Source organism: Esox lucius, chromosome 12 (genome assembly GCF_011004845.1).
Source record: "Esox lucius isolate fEsoLuc1 chromosome 12, fEsoLuc1.pri, whole genome shotgun sequence".
NCBI classification, from domain to species: domain Eukaryota; kingdom Metazoa; phylum Chordata; class Actinopteri; order Esociformes; family Esocidae; genus Esox; species Esox lucius.
The window spans coordinates 29,546,368-29,563,827 of NC_047580.1; the positions used below are offsets into that span (position 1 = coordinate 29,546,368).

At 42.8% G+C, this 17,460-nt stretch overlaps 1 protein-coding gene across 3 annotated transcripts; it reads left to right on the plus strand.

Annotated features, from left to right (window-relative positions):
• The first annotated feature begins 6,810 nt into the window (after positions 1-6,810).
• On the plus strand, positions 6,811-17,412 carry c1galt1a (core 1 synthase, glycoprotein-N-acetylgalactosamine 3-beta-galactosyltransferase, 1a). 3 transcript variants are annotated; one of them, XM_020051398.2, is made up of 6 exons: positions 6,811-6,880; positions 12,102-12,261; positions 12,731-12,887; positions 13,161-13,322; positions 13,528-14,030; positions 16,218-17,412. In XM_020051398.2, exons 2-6 carry the CDS (start codon positions 12,178-12,180, stop codon positions 16,554-16,556), a joined length of 1,245 nt encoding a protein of 414 aa, XP_019906957.2. In that variant the 5' UTR covers positions 6,811-6,880; positions 12,102-12,177; the 3' UTR covers positions 16,557-17,412. The 3 variants fall into 3 exon arrangements, with proteins under 3 accessions (XP_019906957.2, XP_010873408.2, XP_010873413.2); XM_010875106.3 differs by lacking the exon at positions 6,811-6,880 and adding an exon at positions 9,278-9,652; XM_010875111.3 differs by lacking the exon at positions 6,811-6,880 and adding an exon at positions 9,279-9,652 and having other exon boundaries at positions 12,734-12,887.
• Positions 17,413-17,460: the final 48 nt, after the last annotated feature.

The following is a 17,460-nucleotide window of genomic DNA, read 5'->3' on the forward strand; positions in this document are numbered from 1 at the left end:
GTATCTGTCATTTGTTCCTTAGGAATGTGGCCCTTGGAGTAAGTAAGGTCAATTGGCCTCTTTAGGTAAACATAACGGTAGACATTATGGCAGGAAGGATAAGGTGGGGGGACAGCCCACCCTTTGAGTGAAATTTAGGATTGTGATAGAACAAAGGGCAATGTGTTTTGTTTAGATAGGACAGATGTGCAGCATTTTACCACACACCTTTTTCCCCTTTAAGTACTGATGATGGTCCTGTAATAAGATTCCTCAGAGGATTATTCTGTAAGCTTTTCATGCGTCTCTCTATTTGCAAATAAACATAATTGTGCCAAGACAATTTTGTCTCTGTACTTAGTCCTTTAAGAGTTCTGATCGATGTAATTACCATCACAGCAATCACACATTGGCCAGTGATGTCATTTGCAAAGACAAAAGCTGAAGAGTATTTATGTGGAGCATTTGTAAGAATTAAATCTGTCTAGTGAAGATTTTCCAGGATGTTTTACATCGTGTCTAATAGGACTGTTGACCACTTGAAAGAAATGTAAAGAATCACAGTGTGCTTTACAATCATCAGACACTGGCTGTAACCAGTTCCAATTTAAAATCACCTATTAGAACAATTTCCAACATTTCTGTTTTGTAGTTTTTAATTATAATATTTTGAGATACAGGAATTTTTTATTTCCATGAGCTGTAAGCCATAATCATCAAGACTGAAACAAAAAAAGCTTTGAAATGTTTCACTTTATGTGTAATGAATCTTGAAAATATGAAGGTGTCACTTTTTTATTTAAATTACAAAAAAAAAAGACAAATTTCTTAGATGCATCTGTATACTACTACACCCCCTCTTCTCTTTGGTCAATCTGTCCTACAAACATACACATTTACGGATATATCCTTATCTGAAACTGATTTACTACGCCATGACACAGAAAAAAAACATCACATCAACATGAGTGTGATTGTTCTATGAATCAATGCACAAGGCTGCATTCAGTTGTCCCCAATGATTTCCCCATCCTAAGTAAACACTCCCACAGATGCTGTGACGGTTTACAAAGACTGGGTGTGAATCTGTATTTTCCCACATTGTTAGTTAGGAAGCCTAGTGAAGAGAGAGGAGGCCATGGCACCATTCACACTTGGGCAAAAAAAACTTGATATTTTACCAGGTATATTGCCAGATATATTAATTTACATGGTTATACAAAACATACACACAAACCATTTTCAAATATCTCTGTAAGATATACATTTCTATTTGTTTCACTTGGTGAGGTACTGGACAGGCTCAGTGGGGACAATGCTCCTGGTTGTAATGTTGTATTTGCCATGCCTGTAATGATTTTAGGGAACAGGATGCCAAGCGCAGAGCTAAAGGATAATGACGGATTTAATAATGATACTTTGACAGGCAAAAAGCAACAAAATGGCTAGAACACACACAACGGCAGGCAGAAACACACAACGGCAGGCAAGACACACACAATAACTCAACAAGGGCTTAACAGAACTAGGTAACTAATAGAAGAAAGCAATCAGAACTAAAAGGACAGGCGATGTTCTGGAACGAAAGGCACAAACCAAACAGAACAAAACATTACCTCACACTGCCACACTGCTGAAGACGAACACGAGCGACATCACAAACCAAGGTACCAGGGTAACTGCTGTTCAAGACAAAAGGCTCTCCTGTGATAATTACCTATCCTTCTCGACAAAAGGATTCAATGAAACATTAGCACCTAGTTTCTTATTCCTTAACCACAAATGTATATTCTGTCCCTGTCTGGTGTGGAAGCCCATTCACAAGCAATGTAAATGAATAAGCTATATATAATGGAGTAACTGGATAACTTGAAACCAGGCACTCAGACACAGAGAAGCATCAGAAAGACATTTTCATGCAGACTTAAAGGCCCTCGCTTCCTCAGCAAACTTTCGGTGAGACAACATATGCATCCTCATAACAGTTTAGATTTTGTTTATCTCTGATGGACCTGAAGACGTTGCCCTTTAGTATGCTCCTGGAACTGGAGCACCTGTGTTGACAAACTTGGCACAGATAGGGACCACAGTGTTCACAGACTTTACACATATAGCCACACGCTCACAGCCTCACAGCCATTGCCACAATCATACCTTAGATTTAGTCCTGTCACGAGAAATAGATATTGTAGATCTAATAATTTACCCCCAAAATCCTGGATTATCGGATCACTGTCTTATTACATTTACCGTTAAAACAAGAAATCCACTTGCCCCCCAAACAATGAGTTTCAAAAGTCGTACTATAAATTCTCGGATTACAAATACATTCCTTGATATTCTTACTAGTTCGCTCATAAATGACAGAGTAAATAAATCTGTAAACGATCAAATCGAGGATCTAAACTCAATACTGCGAAATACATTAAACATAGTTGCACCACTAAAAACTAAAGAAATACGCAACAAGAAACTTGCTCCTTGGTACACCGACAATACTAGAGCACTTAAGCAAGCCTCCAGAAAATTGGAGCGAAAGTGGCGCTCCACCAAGTTGGAAGTATTTAGACTAGCCTGGATAGACAGTACAGTACAATACCGAAAATCACTCACGTCTGCTCGATCAGCTTATTTCTCCAACCTGATTGAGGCGAACAAAAACAATCCAAAATTTCTCTTTGATACAGTTGCAAAGTTAACAAAAAAGCAAAGCTTAGCAAGTGAAGTGGGTCTTCACTTTAGTTGTAATGAATACATGAACTACTTTGATGAAAAGATCGTCACCATTAGAAAACAAATAACTGAATCCTTAAATAGTTATGGTCCTAAAAATCTCGGTTGTCCGGAAAATTTCCGGAGCCTCCCTGATCAGGTGTCAATGGGGACACTTGAGTTTTTTGATACCGTATCGCTCGACACATTTACAAAATGTGTAATGAGTTCTAAACCCACAAACTCTCAGCTAGACCCGATTCCTACAAAATTACTTAAGGAGTTATTTCCTGTGCTAGGTCAGCCAATGCTGAACATAATAAATTGCTCCCTTTCCTCCGGATGCGTACCAAACTCACTAAAAATTGCGGAAATTAAGCCTCTTCTAAAAAAATCTAATCTAGATCCCGACATATTAAACAATTATAGGCCAATATCGAACCTCCCGTTCCTCTCAAAAATCTTAGAAAAATGTGTTTCCCAACAACTGAATGCCTTCCTAAAGACAAAAAACATTTATGAAATATTCCAGTCTGGTTTTAGATCCCATCATAGTACTGAGACTGCACTCGTGAAGGTAACAAATGACCTTCTAATGGCCTCAGACAAAGGTTCCGCATCCGTCCTGTTGCTTCTTGATCTTAGTGCTGCTTTTGACACTATTGATCACTCCCTTCTCTTAGAGAGACTGGAAACCAATATTGGGCTACGTGGACATGTTCTAGCCTGGTTTAAATCTTATTTATCTGAAAGATATCAGTTTGTTAGTGTGGATGGCATATCCTCTGACAAGTCAAAGGTATGCTTTGGAGTTCCTCAAGGCTCGGTTCTGGGCCCATTACTTTTCTCACTATACATGCTCCCTCTGGGCGATGTAATCCGAAATCACAATATTAACTTTCACTGTTATGCTGATGACACACAGTTATATATTTCAATGAAGCATGGAGAAGCCCCTAAATTAGCTATTTTGGAAGCATGTGTTTCAGATATTAGGAAGTGGATGACAGAGAATTTCTTGCTCTTAAACTCAAATAAAACAGAAATGCTGCACACAGCTGCTAGAATCCTAACTAGAACAAAAAAAATTGAACACATTACTCCTGTCCTGGCATCCTTACATTGGCTGCCTGTTAGGGTTAGGGCTGATTTTAAGGTTTTACTCTTAACCTATAAATCAATACATGGACTTGCTCCTACTTACCTTGCTGAAATGATCCAGCCATACATACCTACACGTAACCTTAGATCGCAAGATGCAGGCCTTTTAATTGTACCTAGAATTTCTAAACAAACAGTTGGCGGCAGGGCCTTTTCTCATAGAGCTCCACTCCTGTGGAATGATCTGCCAATTAAGGTTAGAAATGCAAACTCAGTGCAAACTTTCAAGTGTCTACTAAAAACTCATCTCTACAGCACAGTTTATAATTAGGTGTAGCCTGGCCCGGGGGCGTGAAGGTGACCAGTAGGCTTGATACTGTCCACCCTTGCTGTCTTGCCAGGTGGGCTCTCGTCGCCACTGGGATGCCCTCCCTCCAATGCCCTTCGGGGGAAGAGTCACTGGCTTGTTGTTGACTCTCTATTGCGCACTTGTGCAGTTGGGCTGTACGCTGCTAGCAATACTCGGCCCTCATTCAGGGGGTTTGCGGTTGGTGGGTGTCCCTTTGGTTGATGCCTGGCAATGTGGTTGGATTGATTTCCTGCCTGTTGGGCCCTGTCCGGGGCCTCCCCCGGGTAGGGCCACAGTGTCACCGGACCCCCCCGTCTCAGTTTCCAAGGTGTTACGCTGCTATATTATTGTGCTGGGGGACATGAGGGATGTACTACTAACTTTTCTCAGTTTCCTCCAATTTAAAATTTTAGAAGGAGATGAGGTCCTGGTCCACACCTGCGGATTACCTGGTTTGGGGGGACCGTTGCTGTTCCTGTCCTTGTCCACCTGGTCATACTTCTGACCTAGTCTAAAATCAAATATACTCTGGATTTAGCCAAGAGAAATTTATTTATTATTCCAATTGGACTCTTAATATTTCACCCGGCACAGCCAGAAGAGGACTGGTCACCCCTCTGAGCCTGGGTCCTCTCTAGGTTTCTTCCTAAAATTCGACCTTCTTAGGGAGTTTTTCCTAGCCACTGAAATTCAGCTGTAGAGCCTTTAGATGAAAACTGGTAATCTTGGCATTCACAAAGGAGAGCACACAGATTCTCCTGACCTGGCTGATAAAGCAGCTAGAATGAAGACAACTAGAGCTGTGTCTGCATCTGAGCTATGAAGGACAACACCTTGGAATATACATCTGACTTTTACGTTCTGTTACACTGACCTGCCAAGAAATGGTTAATAACTGACTGTCTGACGTTTGAAGGAGCAAACATTTGTGATGACTTTGGAAGTACATCTAATTGGAAACATGGAGAGGACTTTTCAGTGAATCGAGTAATTGGCATGAGGGGACTTTGTACCAGTGAAAAAGTTGAGAAGGATAAGGTGGGGGGACAGCCCACCCTTTGGGTAAATGTTACACAAGACAGCACACCCCTTCTAACATTTGAAATAAATACAGATTGTTCATGTATGGAGTTAGAGACTCCTCGGATGATTATGTTTGTAAGCGTTTGACTCGTCTCTCTTATTTGCAAATAATAATAAATGATATTAAAATGGTGCCTAAAGAATTTCGTCTCTGTACTTCCTTATGAATGAGTTCGATCGATGGAATTACCATCACAAACGATACCTGACGGAGGCAGGTGTTTTAGTTCCAGCTTTTAATTTATAACAGGGGAACAGCTGAAGTCTGGCCAGGAGTACAGGCTGGGGTCATACACGGGAAGGCACAGATACAGACTGAGGTACAAAAGGGCTGGGCAGGTCTCCAAATCTCAGGCAGGCAGAAGGTCAAAACCCAGTAGTCCAAAAGACAGGCAAAAGTACAGATAGGGGATTGACTGGGAATCGGAGTCAAAGGTAGATCGGGCAGAATCAGGTCAGTACACAAAAAGCCCAAAAAGTAGTCAATCCGGAAAGGGCTTAGTAAAGGTGCAGCAAACAAACAATCAATACCTCACAATTGGAAAGCTGGTAGTGAATGAACTAAATAGTGGGAGAACACAAAGGAACAGGTAAGTGACACAGGTGATCAGTATTCAGGTGATTGTGAGGCGGGAAGAGTGCTGTGTTCAGGTGGACTGGAAGGTTGTGGTCTGGGAGGTGCGCCGGTTCCTGGTGAGGAGTGACGTGAACATGGCACAGACCTTTCACACACGTTTGAGAACCTTGAGGATAAAGGCTCACAGTTGTATAACCATCATGGGAAGCAAAGGCATCTTCATTTATGTCTAAGAAGCAGAAAATGACACAAGGCTAATCAGTACTACACTGAAATAAATTATAAACGCAACACTTTTGTTTTTGCCCTCTGTTTTTCATGAGCTGAACTCAGAGATCTAAGACTTTCTCTATGTACACAAAAGGCCTATCCACCTCACAGGTGTGGCATATCAAGTTGCTAATTAGACAGCATGATTATTGCACAGGCCACAGTAAAAAGCCACTCTAAAATGTGCAGTTCCATCACACAGCACCAAGCCACAGATGTAGCAAGTTTTGAAGGAGCGTGCGGTTGGCATGTTGACTGCAGGAATGTCCATCAGAGCTGTTGCCCGTGAATTGAATGTTAATCTTTATACCATAAGCCAATCTCCAATGGTGTTTCAGAGAATTTGGAAGTACATCCAACCGGCCTCTCAGCCGCAGACCACGTGTCACCAAACCAGCCCAAGACCTCCACATTGAGACATGTGTTTCCAATGATGAGACTTTTAAACATGAAAAAAAGTTGAAAGTGATATTTTCACACAACATTGTCACCATCAGCACTGACTATAGCAGAAGTTGATTTAGTTGTAAGTGTAGCATAGCTACAGATAGAAACGGAAGTATCTCATCTTCCAGGCATAGCTCTGGCCAGGGAACATAAATTGGTGGAAGGTTAAGAGAATAACTTAAATCTGCTACCACTCAAGTTAATATATACCCTTACTTTATTTACATTAACTAACAGTGTACTGTTGTTTGTTTATGTTGACATATATAAACTCATGTTTCTTTTGTTGCAGGAACACATTTTCTACTGTAAAAGTTTTATGTTGATTAAGGACATCCATTCATGCTCAGTATCTCTCAAAAGTGAGTACATCCCTCACATTTTTGCAAATATTTGATAATATCTTTTCTTGTGACAACACTGAAGAAATGACACTTTGCTACAATGTAAAGTAGTGAGTGTACAGCTTGTATAACAGTGTACATTTGCTGTCCTCTCAAAATAACTAAACATACAGCCATTAATGTCTAAACCGTTGGCAACAAAAGTGAGTACACCCCTAAGTGAAAATGTCCAAGTTGGGCCCAAAGTGTCAACATTTTGTGTGGCCACCATAGTTTTCCAGCACTGCCTTAACCCTCTTGGGCTTGGAGTTCACCAGAGCTTCACAGGTTTCCACTGGAGTCCTCTTCCACTCCTCCATCACGACATCACGGAGCTGGTGGATGTTAGACATCCTGCCCTCCTCCACCTTCCGTTTGAGGATGCCCCACAGATGCACAATGGGGTTTAGTTCTGGAGACATGCTTGGCCAGTCCATCACCTTTACCCTCAGCTTCTTTAGCAAGGCAGTGGTCATCTTGGAGGTGTTATCATGTTGGAATACGGAAATATTCCAACAAGCCATTTTCCCTCCCCGGTGTCATGTGACTCGTTAGTGTTACAAGGTCTCAGGTGTGAATGGGAAGCAGGTGTGTTAAATTTGGTGTTATCGCTCTCACACTCCCTCATACTGGTCACTGGAAGTTCAACATGGCACCTCAAGGCAAAGAACTCTCTGTGGATCTGAAAAAAGAATTGTCGCTCTACATAAAGATGGCCTAAGCTATAAGAAGATTGCCACAACCCTGAAACTGAGCTACAGCACATTGGTCAAAACGATACAATGGTATAACAGGACAGGTTCCACTCAGAGCAGGCCTCGCCATGGTCGACCAAAGATGTTGAGTGCACGTGCTCAGCGTCATATCCAGAGGTTGTCTTTGGGAAATAGACATATGAGTGCTGCCAGCATTGCTGTAGAGGTTGAAGGGGTGGGGGGTCAGGCTGTCAGTGCTCAGACCATACACCGCACACTGCATCAAATTTGTCTGCAAGCCTGTCGTCCCAGAAGGAAGCCTCTTCTAAAGATGATGCACAAGAAAACCTGCAAAAAGTTTGCTGAAGACAAGCAGACTAAGGACATGGATTACTGGATCCATGTCCTGTGGTCTGATGAGACCAAGATAAACGTATTTGCTTCAGATGTTGTCAACCAGGTGAGGAGTACAAAGACAAGTGTGTCTTGCCTACAGTCAAGCATGGTTGTGGGAGTGTCATTGTCTGGGGCTGCATGAGTGCTGCCGGCACTGGGGAGCTACAGTTCATTGAGGGAACCATGAATGCCAACATGTACTGTGACATACTGAAGCAGAGCATGATCCCCTCCCTTCGGAGACTGGGCCTCAGGGCAGTATTCCAACATGATAACGACCCCAAACACACCTCCAAGACAACCACTGCCTTGCTAAAGAAGCTGAGGGTAAAGGTGGTGGACTGGCAGAGCATGTCTCCAGACCTAAACCGTGTTGAGCAACTGTGGGGCATCCTCAAACGGAAGGTGGAGGAGCGCAAGGTCTCTAACATCCACCAGCTTTGTGATGTCGTGTTACCCAAAAACATATATCATGTTGTGTCACTTACACAGTGTGGATATATTGACTGTACAAGTTGTTAAACTGTTGTGAGCATTGAAGCAATATGTTGAATGTCTGTAGCATATGCTGAAACTGAAACTGAAAAATCTTATTTAGGCTGTTGCTGGGGAGAGAGAGAGCCGATTTAGCTTGGGTGTCAGAAGAACAAGAAACAGATTAATAACGCACACACATTCTGGACAGGGCTGAATTAAGAATAGACAAGACAGAAACCACAAAGTGCAAAGATGACGCTTGTGCTGCATTTACACATATAAGGCATAGAACATAAATTGGACCAATGGCCCACATGCTTGGCATATTCAACTCCCCACTTTTTAGGAGTGTTTGAAGTATAAATAATGCTGTTATGACTGTTCATGTTCAGACATTGTGCAGCGACAATTTGTCTCCAAAAGCTTTTGTAATAAACGGAATATGCGGTACGGTAATTGACCTGACTCCTGGTGTGTTATTCTCCTTTACAATAAACCAACTTGGGGAAGTGTTAGACTTCAACAACAGTCTAATCTAACTAAAACTTTAAATACAATTTCAGACAGCTGGTAGTTGCACAGTACCAACCAATCGTTATTATCGTCCTGCGTCCTGAAATAATTTGGTCATATGAGTCTGGAACGCACCCAATATCTTCTAGAGGATTGTGCTGCGCAACCTAATCTGGCGCTACAAAAAAAACATAAACCTCTTTTGTTGCACTTTCGTCTGCCTGTATATCAGGAAGTGGTTCCTCTCAGTACAATCAATTTAAAGGGCTTTAGCGGCATTTCTTTTTTTTTTACACTGTAAAGCATCTCAATCACGGAGTATGGCTTTAGGGAAGAGGGCGGACTCTTAGTGCATACGCAATACAATTCCCACCAATAAGATTATTTCAAAGAGATTACCCCTCAAGCTGAAGAATGTTGATTTTACAGTACGGTTACTCGTGGTGTGGTTTATTTGAATACATGGGGGCCTTTACAAATGTAAATCCCGGAATAGATCACTGTCTGTATTGACGGTATATTTGTAGTACATGCCCCCCTTTTCTTTAATGTCGAAGAGGATGTAAAATGTTTTTAACATCATTTTAGGCTATGTTGCACTCTTACTGTGGGAACTGCTTTCCATCTTCTCGCGCTTAGTTTACAGCTACTCGCTGATCAAAGAACACAGGTAAATGTTATATTTTGGCACATAATTCCTTGTCATAAACATTTCGTGTGCTAGGAAGCTAAATCCACCGCATTTGCTGTGAAGATGTTTGCGGTGACGCCGGTCACCGATATGTTGATGATATGATGGGCTCTGACATTGTTACTGATGTTTTTTTTACCGCCATATAGTAGAGATGTAACGAGCTAGATCAGAACGCTGAATCGAGTTGTGATTTACGTAATGTAAATAATACAAATTAAAACAATTGTCTGTCATCCAAAAAAAATAAGACTATGATCAGATAATAGTGAAGACATATCTGTGAAACTTAATAGTGTCACCACTGTGTTTTTACTATAATTATGTCATTTTAATATTTTGTGATGTTATAAAGCCTATGTGATAGGAATTAGAATTTGTCTGACGCCTTTATCCAGAGTGACTTTTAGTAGTGCAATGCGACAACAATATAAGTGCTAGTCAAGTTTATGAATAAAGCATAGGTTGTTCTGCTAAGGGGATCTTGAACTAATTAATATAAATGATTAACTTCCTAGTTCAGGTCGTGAGGTTTCCAACCTCAATACGTGGCAACCTGGGCTTGTTATCTGTAAGCTGTAGTGGCAATGGTGTCTGTGTTTGTATTGCAGGTTATCCAACAAGATATCCTTTACTGGCCACGCACCTTTTGCAATGGGCTTTTGACATAGAGAAGAGCAAGGTTCCTGACTTGGCATCAGTCTGTTGTTCTACCGCTAGACTAAGCTGTCATGCCAGTAGAACAGTCTACTTTTCTACTTTTTGGCATTCACAGTGACATCCAAAACTATTTGGACAATCACATTTGTTTCAGGGGGTGGGGTTTCTGTATTCCAGCACTTTGTTTTTGAAAGGATTAACCAATTATGGGGTTACTGTGCATACACTCAGCTTTAATTTGAGAGTATTGCCTTTTATGTCAGATTAACACTTTAGCAACTATATTATTACATACATAGTCCCCCATATTAAGGGTAACATAAATATTTGGCCAATTGTCTTCCCAGCTGCTTCTTATGTTTGTTAGTATTGTCAGTGCATGTACAAGAGAGCTGTCAATGTCTTGACTTTTTTGCAGGCTTGGCATTTGCGTCTAGAGTCTGATGCTGGACCAAGGAAGTGTCAGCGCAGGTTAAGCCGGCTATCATGGGGCAGCTAAATCTGAGTATCAATCAGTGACAGAACCAAAATTTTTTGCATGCCAGCGTCATCTGGCAACATTAGGACGAAGAACGAATTGCACTGGTGACCTCACCAATGGCAAACGACCAGGTATGTTAAGGAAGACCTCAATATTGGACGACGGAAGAACGTCGAAGGTTCTTGACTGGCCAAGTCAACCTCGTGATATGAATCCAACTGAGCATGCCGTTCACATGCTGGAGTCGAAGGCAACAGAAGACGGCTGCAGTACAGGCCTGGCACAGCATCACCAGGGAAGATACCCAGCAGCTGCAGGTGGTTCGAATGTTATCATTGGATTGAATGGGCGTTATCAGTGGTTATCAGCCTCATAGATATGGGTCAGAAGGGACCTGCTAGCCTACTGTTAGGCTCAGAAGGCTGTTATCATCCATTTGCATGGTTAATTTAGTATTTAGATAATTTAGTATTGACAAAATCATCACAGTTTAAAGGCTCTCATTTTAATGGTCTTACCCGTAGACTTACCCTAACCCTAACCTTAACCCATTTTAATGGTCTTACCTGTGGACTTACCCTAACCCTAACCTTAACCCATTTTAATGGTCTTACCTGTAGACTTACCCTAACCCTAACCTTAACCCATTTTAATGGTCTTACCTGTAGACTTACCCTAACCCTAACCTTAACCCATTTTAATGGTCTTACCTGTAGACTTACTGAATTCGTCTGGGATTGGATCTGGAGTCTTCTCGTGTATTTATCCGTGATTAACCATGCAAATGGATGATAACAGCCTTCTGAGCCTACCAGTAGACGTAGCAGGCCCCTTCTGACCCATATCTATGAGGCTGATAACCACTGATAATGCCCATTCAATCCAATGATAACATTCGAACCGGGTGGCAGCTGGTGATGTCTGTGGGCTGCAGACATCAGGCAGTCAGCGTGTGCAAAGGATGTGCAACCAAGTATGAACAGGACTACTCTGTTGTTGTTGTCAGTGTTAACCTGTGAAAATAACTTGGGTGCCCGGAAATATGAGGACTGTATGTAAAATGTACTGTAGTTTCTAAATGTTTTTGAAAGAAGAATTCAGCTGACAGTCTGCACTTTATAGATGTTTCAAATCCAAAATGCTGGAATAGTGACCATAAATAATTAAATAAATAATTACATGATGTCCAGATTTGTTTGCGATTTACTGTAGTCGTTTTAAACATCTACGCTTCCACAGGAACAGCTAGCCAGCCTGTTCAAGCTTACTGTTCTCTATCAATCTCAGACAGAGATGCTGTGATCAGTGACCAGACGTAACCAGCGGAGAGGAGGAAAAGGGGGAGGACGAAGAGGAGGTCAATATGAAGGGCCTGAGTGGCTCCAGATTCTGCTTTTACATGGGTTTTGTAGTCGGCACACTCAGCCTGTATTTCTTCCTGCGGCAGGTGGGTTGATGTTCTGTCAGAATCACAACGTGTCAAGTTATGCCTGTGATTATCCTACCAGTTACACATGTAATTACTGTTCAGGTTGCAGTATACACATGTAATTACTTTTCAGGTTGCAGTATAGACATGTAATTACTGTTCAGGTTGCAGTATACACATGTAATTACTGTTCAGGTTGCAGAATACACATGTCACATCCGTATTGGGCTGCTCTTAATCCTGTGACCGTCTGGAAAAATCTATTCCAAAGTATCCTACCTCTTGGTGAAACCCTTTAAAATGGAAAATAAAAGACCTCATTCTTATTTTCCTTTGTAGATAAACCACGTAAACCTGAAATTACTGTGCTTGCACCCTGCATCACTGCACCTAGGCCGGCCCCCTGGCGACCTGTGTTGATGTGGGACGCCCGCTGTGGTATCCCGCTCTATACTGGGGAACCTTTCATTTGTATTCTATAAATCAGCAGGTGTGGTTTGAGCGAAGCATGGCGCTCCCGGTGCTGGGCGAGGTGCCGGGCAGCTCAGTAGCAGCGCTGTCCTGGGCCAGGCAGGCTGGCAACACTGACAACTGGAGTGTGAAGGGTGCTGCCCTCATCAACGTCAACCACCCTCACCACACAGGTACCCGGTCCCCGATGAGGCGCAAAACGGATCACTTTTAGATTCAGATGATGCTGAGTGTCCTTAATGGGGCGGTTCATTCTTAAAGCAACAAAAATGTGTCAACGTTTATTAAATCTATTCTTCAGGCATTTCTGTTCTTTCTTAGACAGGATAAGGGGACAAGATAGAGGAGAGGGTTTTTGCTTAAAGAGCTGTGGGCCCGTGCTGCAGCAGATTGTCAGAATTGTCTGTAGAGGGTGTACAGTAAGTTGTTTTCAACGTGTTTTCCAGGCGAGGACAGTCGTGTGGCCGACCAGCTGTACCAGAGGGTGCGCATCCTGTGCTGGGTGATGACGGGTCCCAGTACCCTGCAGTCAAAGGCCCGCCATGTCAAGGCCACCTGGAGCAGACACTGCAACGTGGTGGTCTTCATGAGCTCTGTTAACGACCCAGGTACGCGCCCAGCCAAGTGGCCTGGAGAGAGCCGCGGCGGACCAGGAACAGGCCTGGCTTGAATCCCATGAACGTTGTCCCATGATTCCCGCTGCGCTTAGCAGCTCTCAACCCAGTGTTAGTGAACTCCTTTTCCCTTCTCCTTCTTCCTCTTCTCTTCCTCCTTTTCTTCCTCCTTCCTTTTCTTCTCCTCCTCCTCCTCCAGACTTTCCCACGGTAGGGCTAGGCACAGGGGAGGGCCGAGACCAGCTGTACTGGAAGACAATCCGGGCCTTCCACTATGCCCTGCTGCATCACGGCAGCGATGCTGACTGGTTCCTCAAGGCGGACGATGACACGTTCGTTGTGGTGGACAACCTCCGCTGGGTACTGTCCAATCACACGCCGGAGGAGCCCCTGTACTTTGGCAAGCGCTTCAAGCCCTTCGCCAAGCAGGGGTACATGAGTGGCGGAGCGGGGTATGTGCTGAGCAAAGAGGCCCTTAGGAGGTTTGTGGAGGGGTTCAGGACCAAGGTGTGTACCCACACTACCCCGGTGGAGGACCTGGCTCTGGGACAGTGTCTGGAGAAGATGGGGGTTCTGGCCATGGACTCCAGAGACACGTTGCGACGGGAGACATTTCATCCATTCGTCCCGGAGCACCATCTCACTGGGAAGTTCTCCAAGAGCTTCTGGTACTGGAACTACTGCTACTATCCAATCGTAGAGGTACGTCATTGTACTGTGCCCTCTCTCTCTCTCTGTTCATCCCTCTGTCTCGCCCTCACTATACCTAGTAATATATAAAACTACTAAAAGTAATACTTCTATAAACATTACCGCTACTATCATTGCTACCAGTAATATCTATACCTACCTATTACTAGTATGGTCATCAGTACGAAGGACATCATCATGATTATTAACGTCATCATTCAACTAGTATTGTTTAGCCTAATGACAACAGACAACCATAAAAGTAATAGCCATAATATCAATATCACAACAGTACAGTCAACCTGCTTAGTGATGAATAGTTAGTTGCCCTGTGTCCCTGCAGTAGTAGAAAATGCATATTTTGAAGCAACACAGCTTGTTGAGTAGTTCACATTTCTGCTCTGGGTTTAAGGGTCTCCATATTTAAATTACAGAAACAGTGATAATTGAAGGGTTTTCAATTATTCATTTTCAGTGGGGGAGGGTGTGCATATCAGTCCCTTTCCCTTCCTCTCACCCATAGATTCATATTTATTTTATAAGCTTTATTACCATGAATTTCAAGCTCACCCTGTCTTTCGTTCCCTCTCTCACACTTTCTGTCGTTCCCTCTCTCACCCCTTCTCTCTCTAAATAACCTTAATATCTTATTAGTGTAAGGCGTTTTAAGATGAGCCCAGATAATGGATTATCATTGGATGGTGCTCAAATTGGATCCAGAACACAGTTATCCAAGAGCTGTGACTTTCTTCAATTCCATCTGCATTGCACAGCAAATGGATATTTGTGGGTGGTGTGTGTGTTGGTGTGTGTGTGTGTTTGAGGTGTATTAAAGTTTAGAGGTAAGGCACAGTGCTTGGCAATGTCTAAAACTTTATAAGAAGAATACGAGATTAGGCAGTCATTTGAGGTACTCAGCTGCGATGACTTCCTGCCCAAGTCAGGCACTGGTCAGACATAAGTTAATCAGGGCTTTGCTGTCTTACACAATCTAGGGGTCCAAAACATGGAATAATGTTTGTTTTCAATGAACAGAACCCTCTATGGGGATGAATATAGGCTACATGTTAGGGAACACTGAATGACAACTTTAATGAATGTGTGTTGCCTGTTCCATCAGGTTTCTGGCTCTGATTAGTGCAGACAAAGAGAGAAAGGTGTTAAATTGACACTGGATTGCCTGATAGCAGTGGAGATGATGCCCTCCCTCAACCATTTGAACATTTGCTCTAGATAATATTTTCTTTTTACTTTCCTGGGACAATGAGTCCCATTCTGAGTCTGTCAGAAAGAGATGATCACGGCACATCATGATAGAATTACGGTAAACAAGCCGTTTAGTCTTTGTTGGGGAAATAGTGCCATTGTCTCCTCAGCTCAAGAAGGTAGCTAAAGCTCTCATTCATTCATATTTGCAATGTTTCTCCCCTCTCTCAATTTGCTTATGTCCAATTCACGATTGTATAATTGCGGCCAACTTTCAGTGGGCTTGAGATCGTCAAAAATGTAGACATACCCTTCAATGCACATCACTTTTTATCGCACCCCTAGTTTTCCACAGGATATTTTGCTACCTTTGTGAGGATTGGTCATTCTCCAACATACGTCGGCGGTTCAGCTTACAGACGTCAGCCACAATGTGTTGCTACAGCGTGACGACCTGTCCATCCTCTCGCATGTGGTTGCACAAATGGACTAAACACTTTCCAGAGGGCTTGTCCAGCTAACAACCCCTTTTGCAAAACACCCTTTCATCAGTAGACATTTGAGAATCATTTGTGCATGTCCATTTCATAATTACTGGGACTTGTGGGGCAAGACACCCCTGATTGTTTGACATATTTATTATTATTATTATTTGCGGGGGGGAAATGCACCATTTAAACAGTTCAAGCTACAGAAACCAATCCAACTTGGTTTCACATGTTTAAACTATCCCAACTGAAAATGCTTACACAGGTATCAACAATGATTCAATTAATTTGCATACATTAATTAGCATTATTACCCCCTATCAGAATACATTTAACTACTCAAGCTAGCAACACCAACATTTTGTCTTTTCCTCAATTTCTCCGCTGGTCAACTTTAGTCAGACCAGTCACCACCACCGTCCCCACAACTTATTTTAATAGTGTTAAATCAAGCCCCGGTAACTTTCCCTGTAAAGTTGAAAATATAGTTTCTGTGTGTCCCCAGGGTCCCCAGTGCTGTTCAGACCTGGCGGTGTCCTTCCACTATGTGGACGCAGAGCTGATGTACACGCTGGAGTACTGGACTTACCACCTCCGTGCTTACGGCTACAGGTACCGCTACAGACCTCCACCACCACGGGGACTGATGGAGCAACTGACCCAGACAGAGAGGCCGGTGGTGGGGACAGTTGGGACAGGGACGACCCCGTCTGTTATTACTGACGGCGGTGTTGGTGGAGAGTCAGTGGCAAAGCCTTTGTCAGACAGACGCGGGAAGGAGACATTGGGTAGTGTTCCCGTCCCAAATAACAGGACTGCAGTTTCATGGGAGCGGCAAGGTTGATTCCCTCTGTGTGGGTATGGATATGTTCTTTACAGTAAGCCTGTGCCGTGCTGGCTGTTGCATTTCTATGTTCAGTGTCTTTCGGTTCTGTTTCTGTGTTCTTTTATAAGTTTCACCTGTGTCTCGTTAGCCCCTCCTTATGCCCTAGTGTTTCTTGTCAGTCATTGTTTTATATTTAACATCGTAGTCAAGTCACTCCGTTGTTGTTTGCTGTGTGTCCTTCGTGTCTACGTAAGTCATTAAAGATACTTTTCTACGTCCACCTCTGTGTCCTGCAACCTCCAAAAGAACGTTACAATGTGACCCACTCTGTGTTCAAAGGAAGTTGACAGTTCTGATGACATGATATCAATGTGACCCATTCTGTGTTCAAAGTAAGTTGACAGTTCTGATAAAATATCAAGCATGTGTCTTACACTTGATTGGTCAAATCATTATTCCCACCACAATCGTCCCTTACTCTGTTGCCTTATTTGCCGTCCACTGCAGCTGAATTATATGTTGTTATTGCACTTACAGTGCAGAGATGAAGGGGCCTTGATATGACTGACCGTTGTTGTTTTTTCACTGAGTTACACTCACTGGCCTGAAGGGGGCAAGCCTGTAATAAACTGAAAATAACCTGCAATATTTTTAGACAGCACTGGCCAAATTTAGACAGAACTTGGATTGCAGTGGTGGGATCTTTATTTCCATAGTCCATAATATATTAAAGAGAGAACTTAAAATTATGGATATAACTGTGATGCTGGCTACACAGTGCATTTCACACAGCTAACAGGGGTGTCTGTGAATAATGCTTCCGCACTCAAAATGATAATGTCATGAGGTGTCAAAGGCTTTTACAGACTCTTCAAAAAAACAAGAAAAATACGTGAATATGTTAATCATGGGATGCCCGGCT

What these genes read in the sequence shown, in the direction of transcription:
- c1galt1a (XM_020051398.2), top strand. Translation starts at nt 12,178, where the DNA reads ATGAAGGGCCTGAGTGGCTCCAGATTCTGCTTTTACATGGGTTTTGTA. An exon ending in TGTATTTCTTCCTGCGGCAG is followed by an intron (nt 12,262 to 12,730) that starts GTGGGTTGATGT and finishes TCTATAAATCAG; the next exon opens with CAGGTGTGGTTTGAGCGAAG. An exon ending in GCTACTATCCAATCGTAGAG is followed by an intron (nt 14,031 to 16,217) that starts GTACGTCATTGT and finishes GTGTGTCCCCAG; the next exon opens with GGTCCCCAGTGCTGTTCAGA.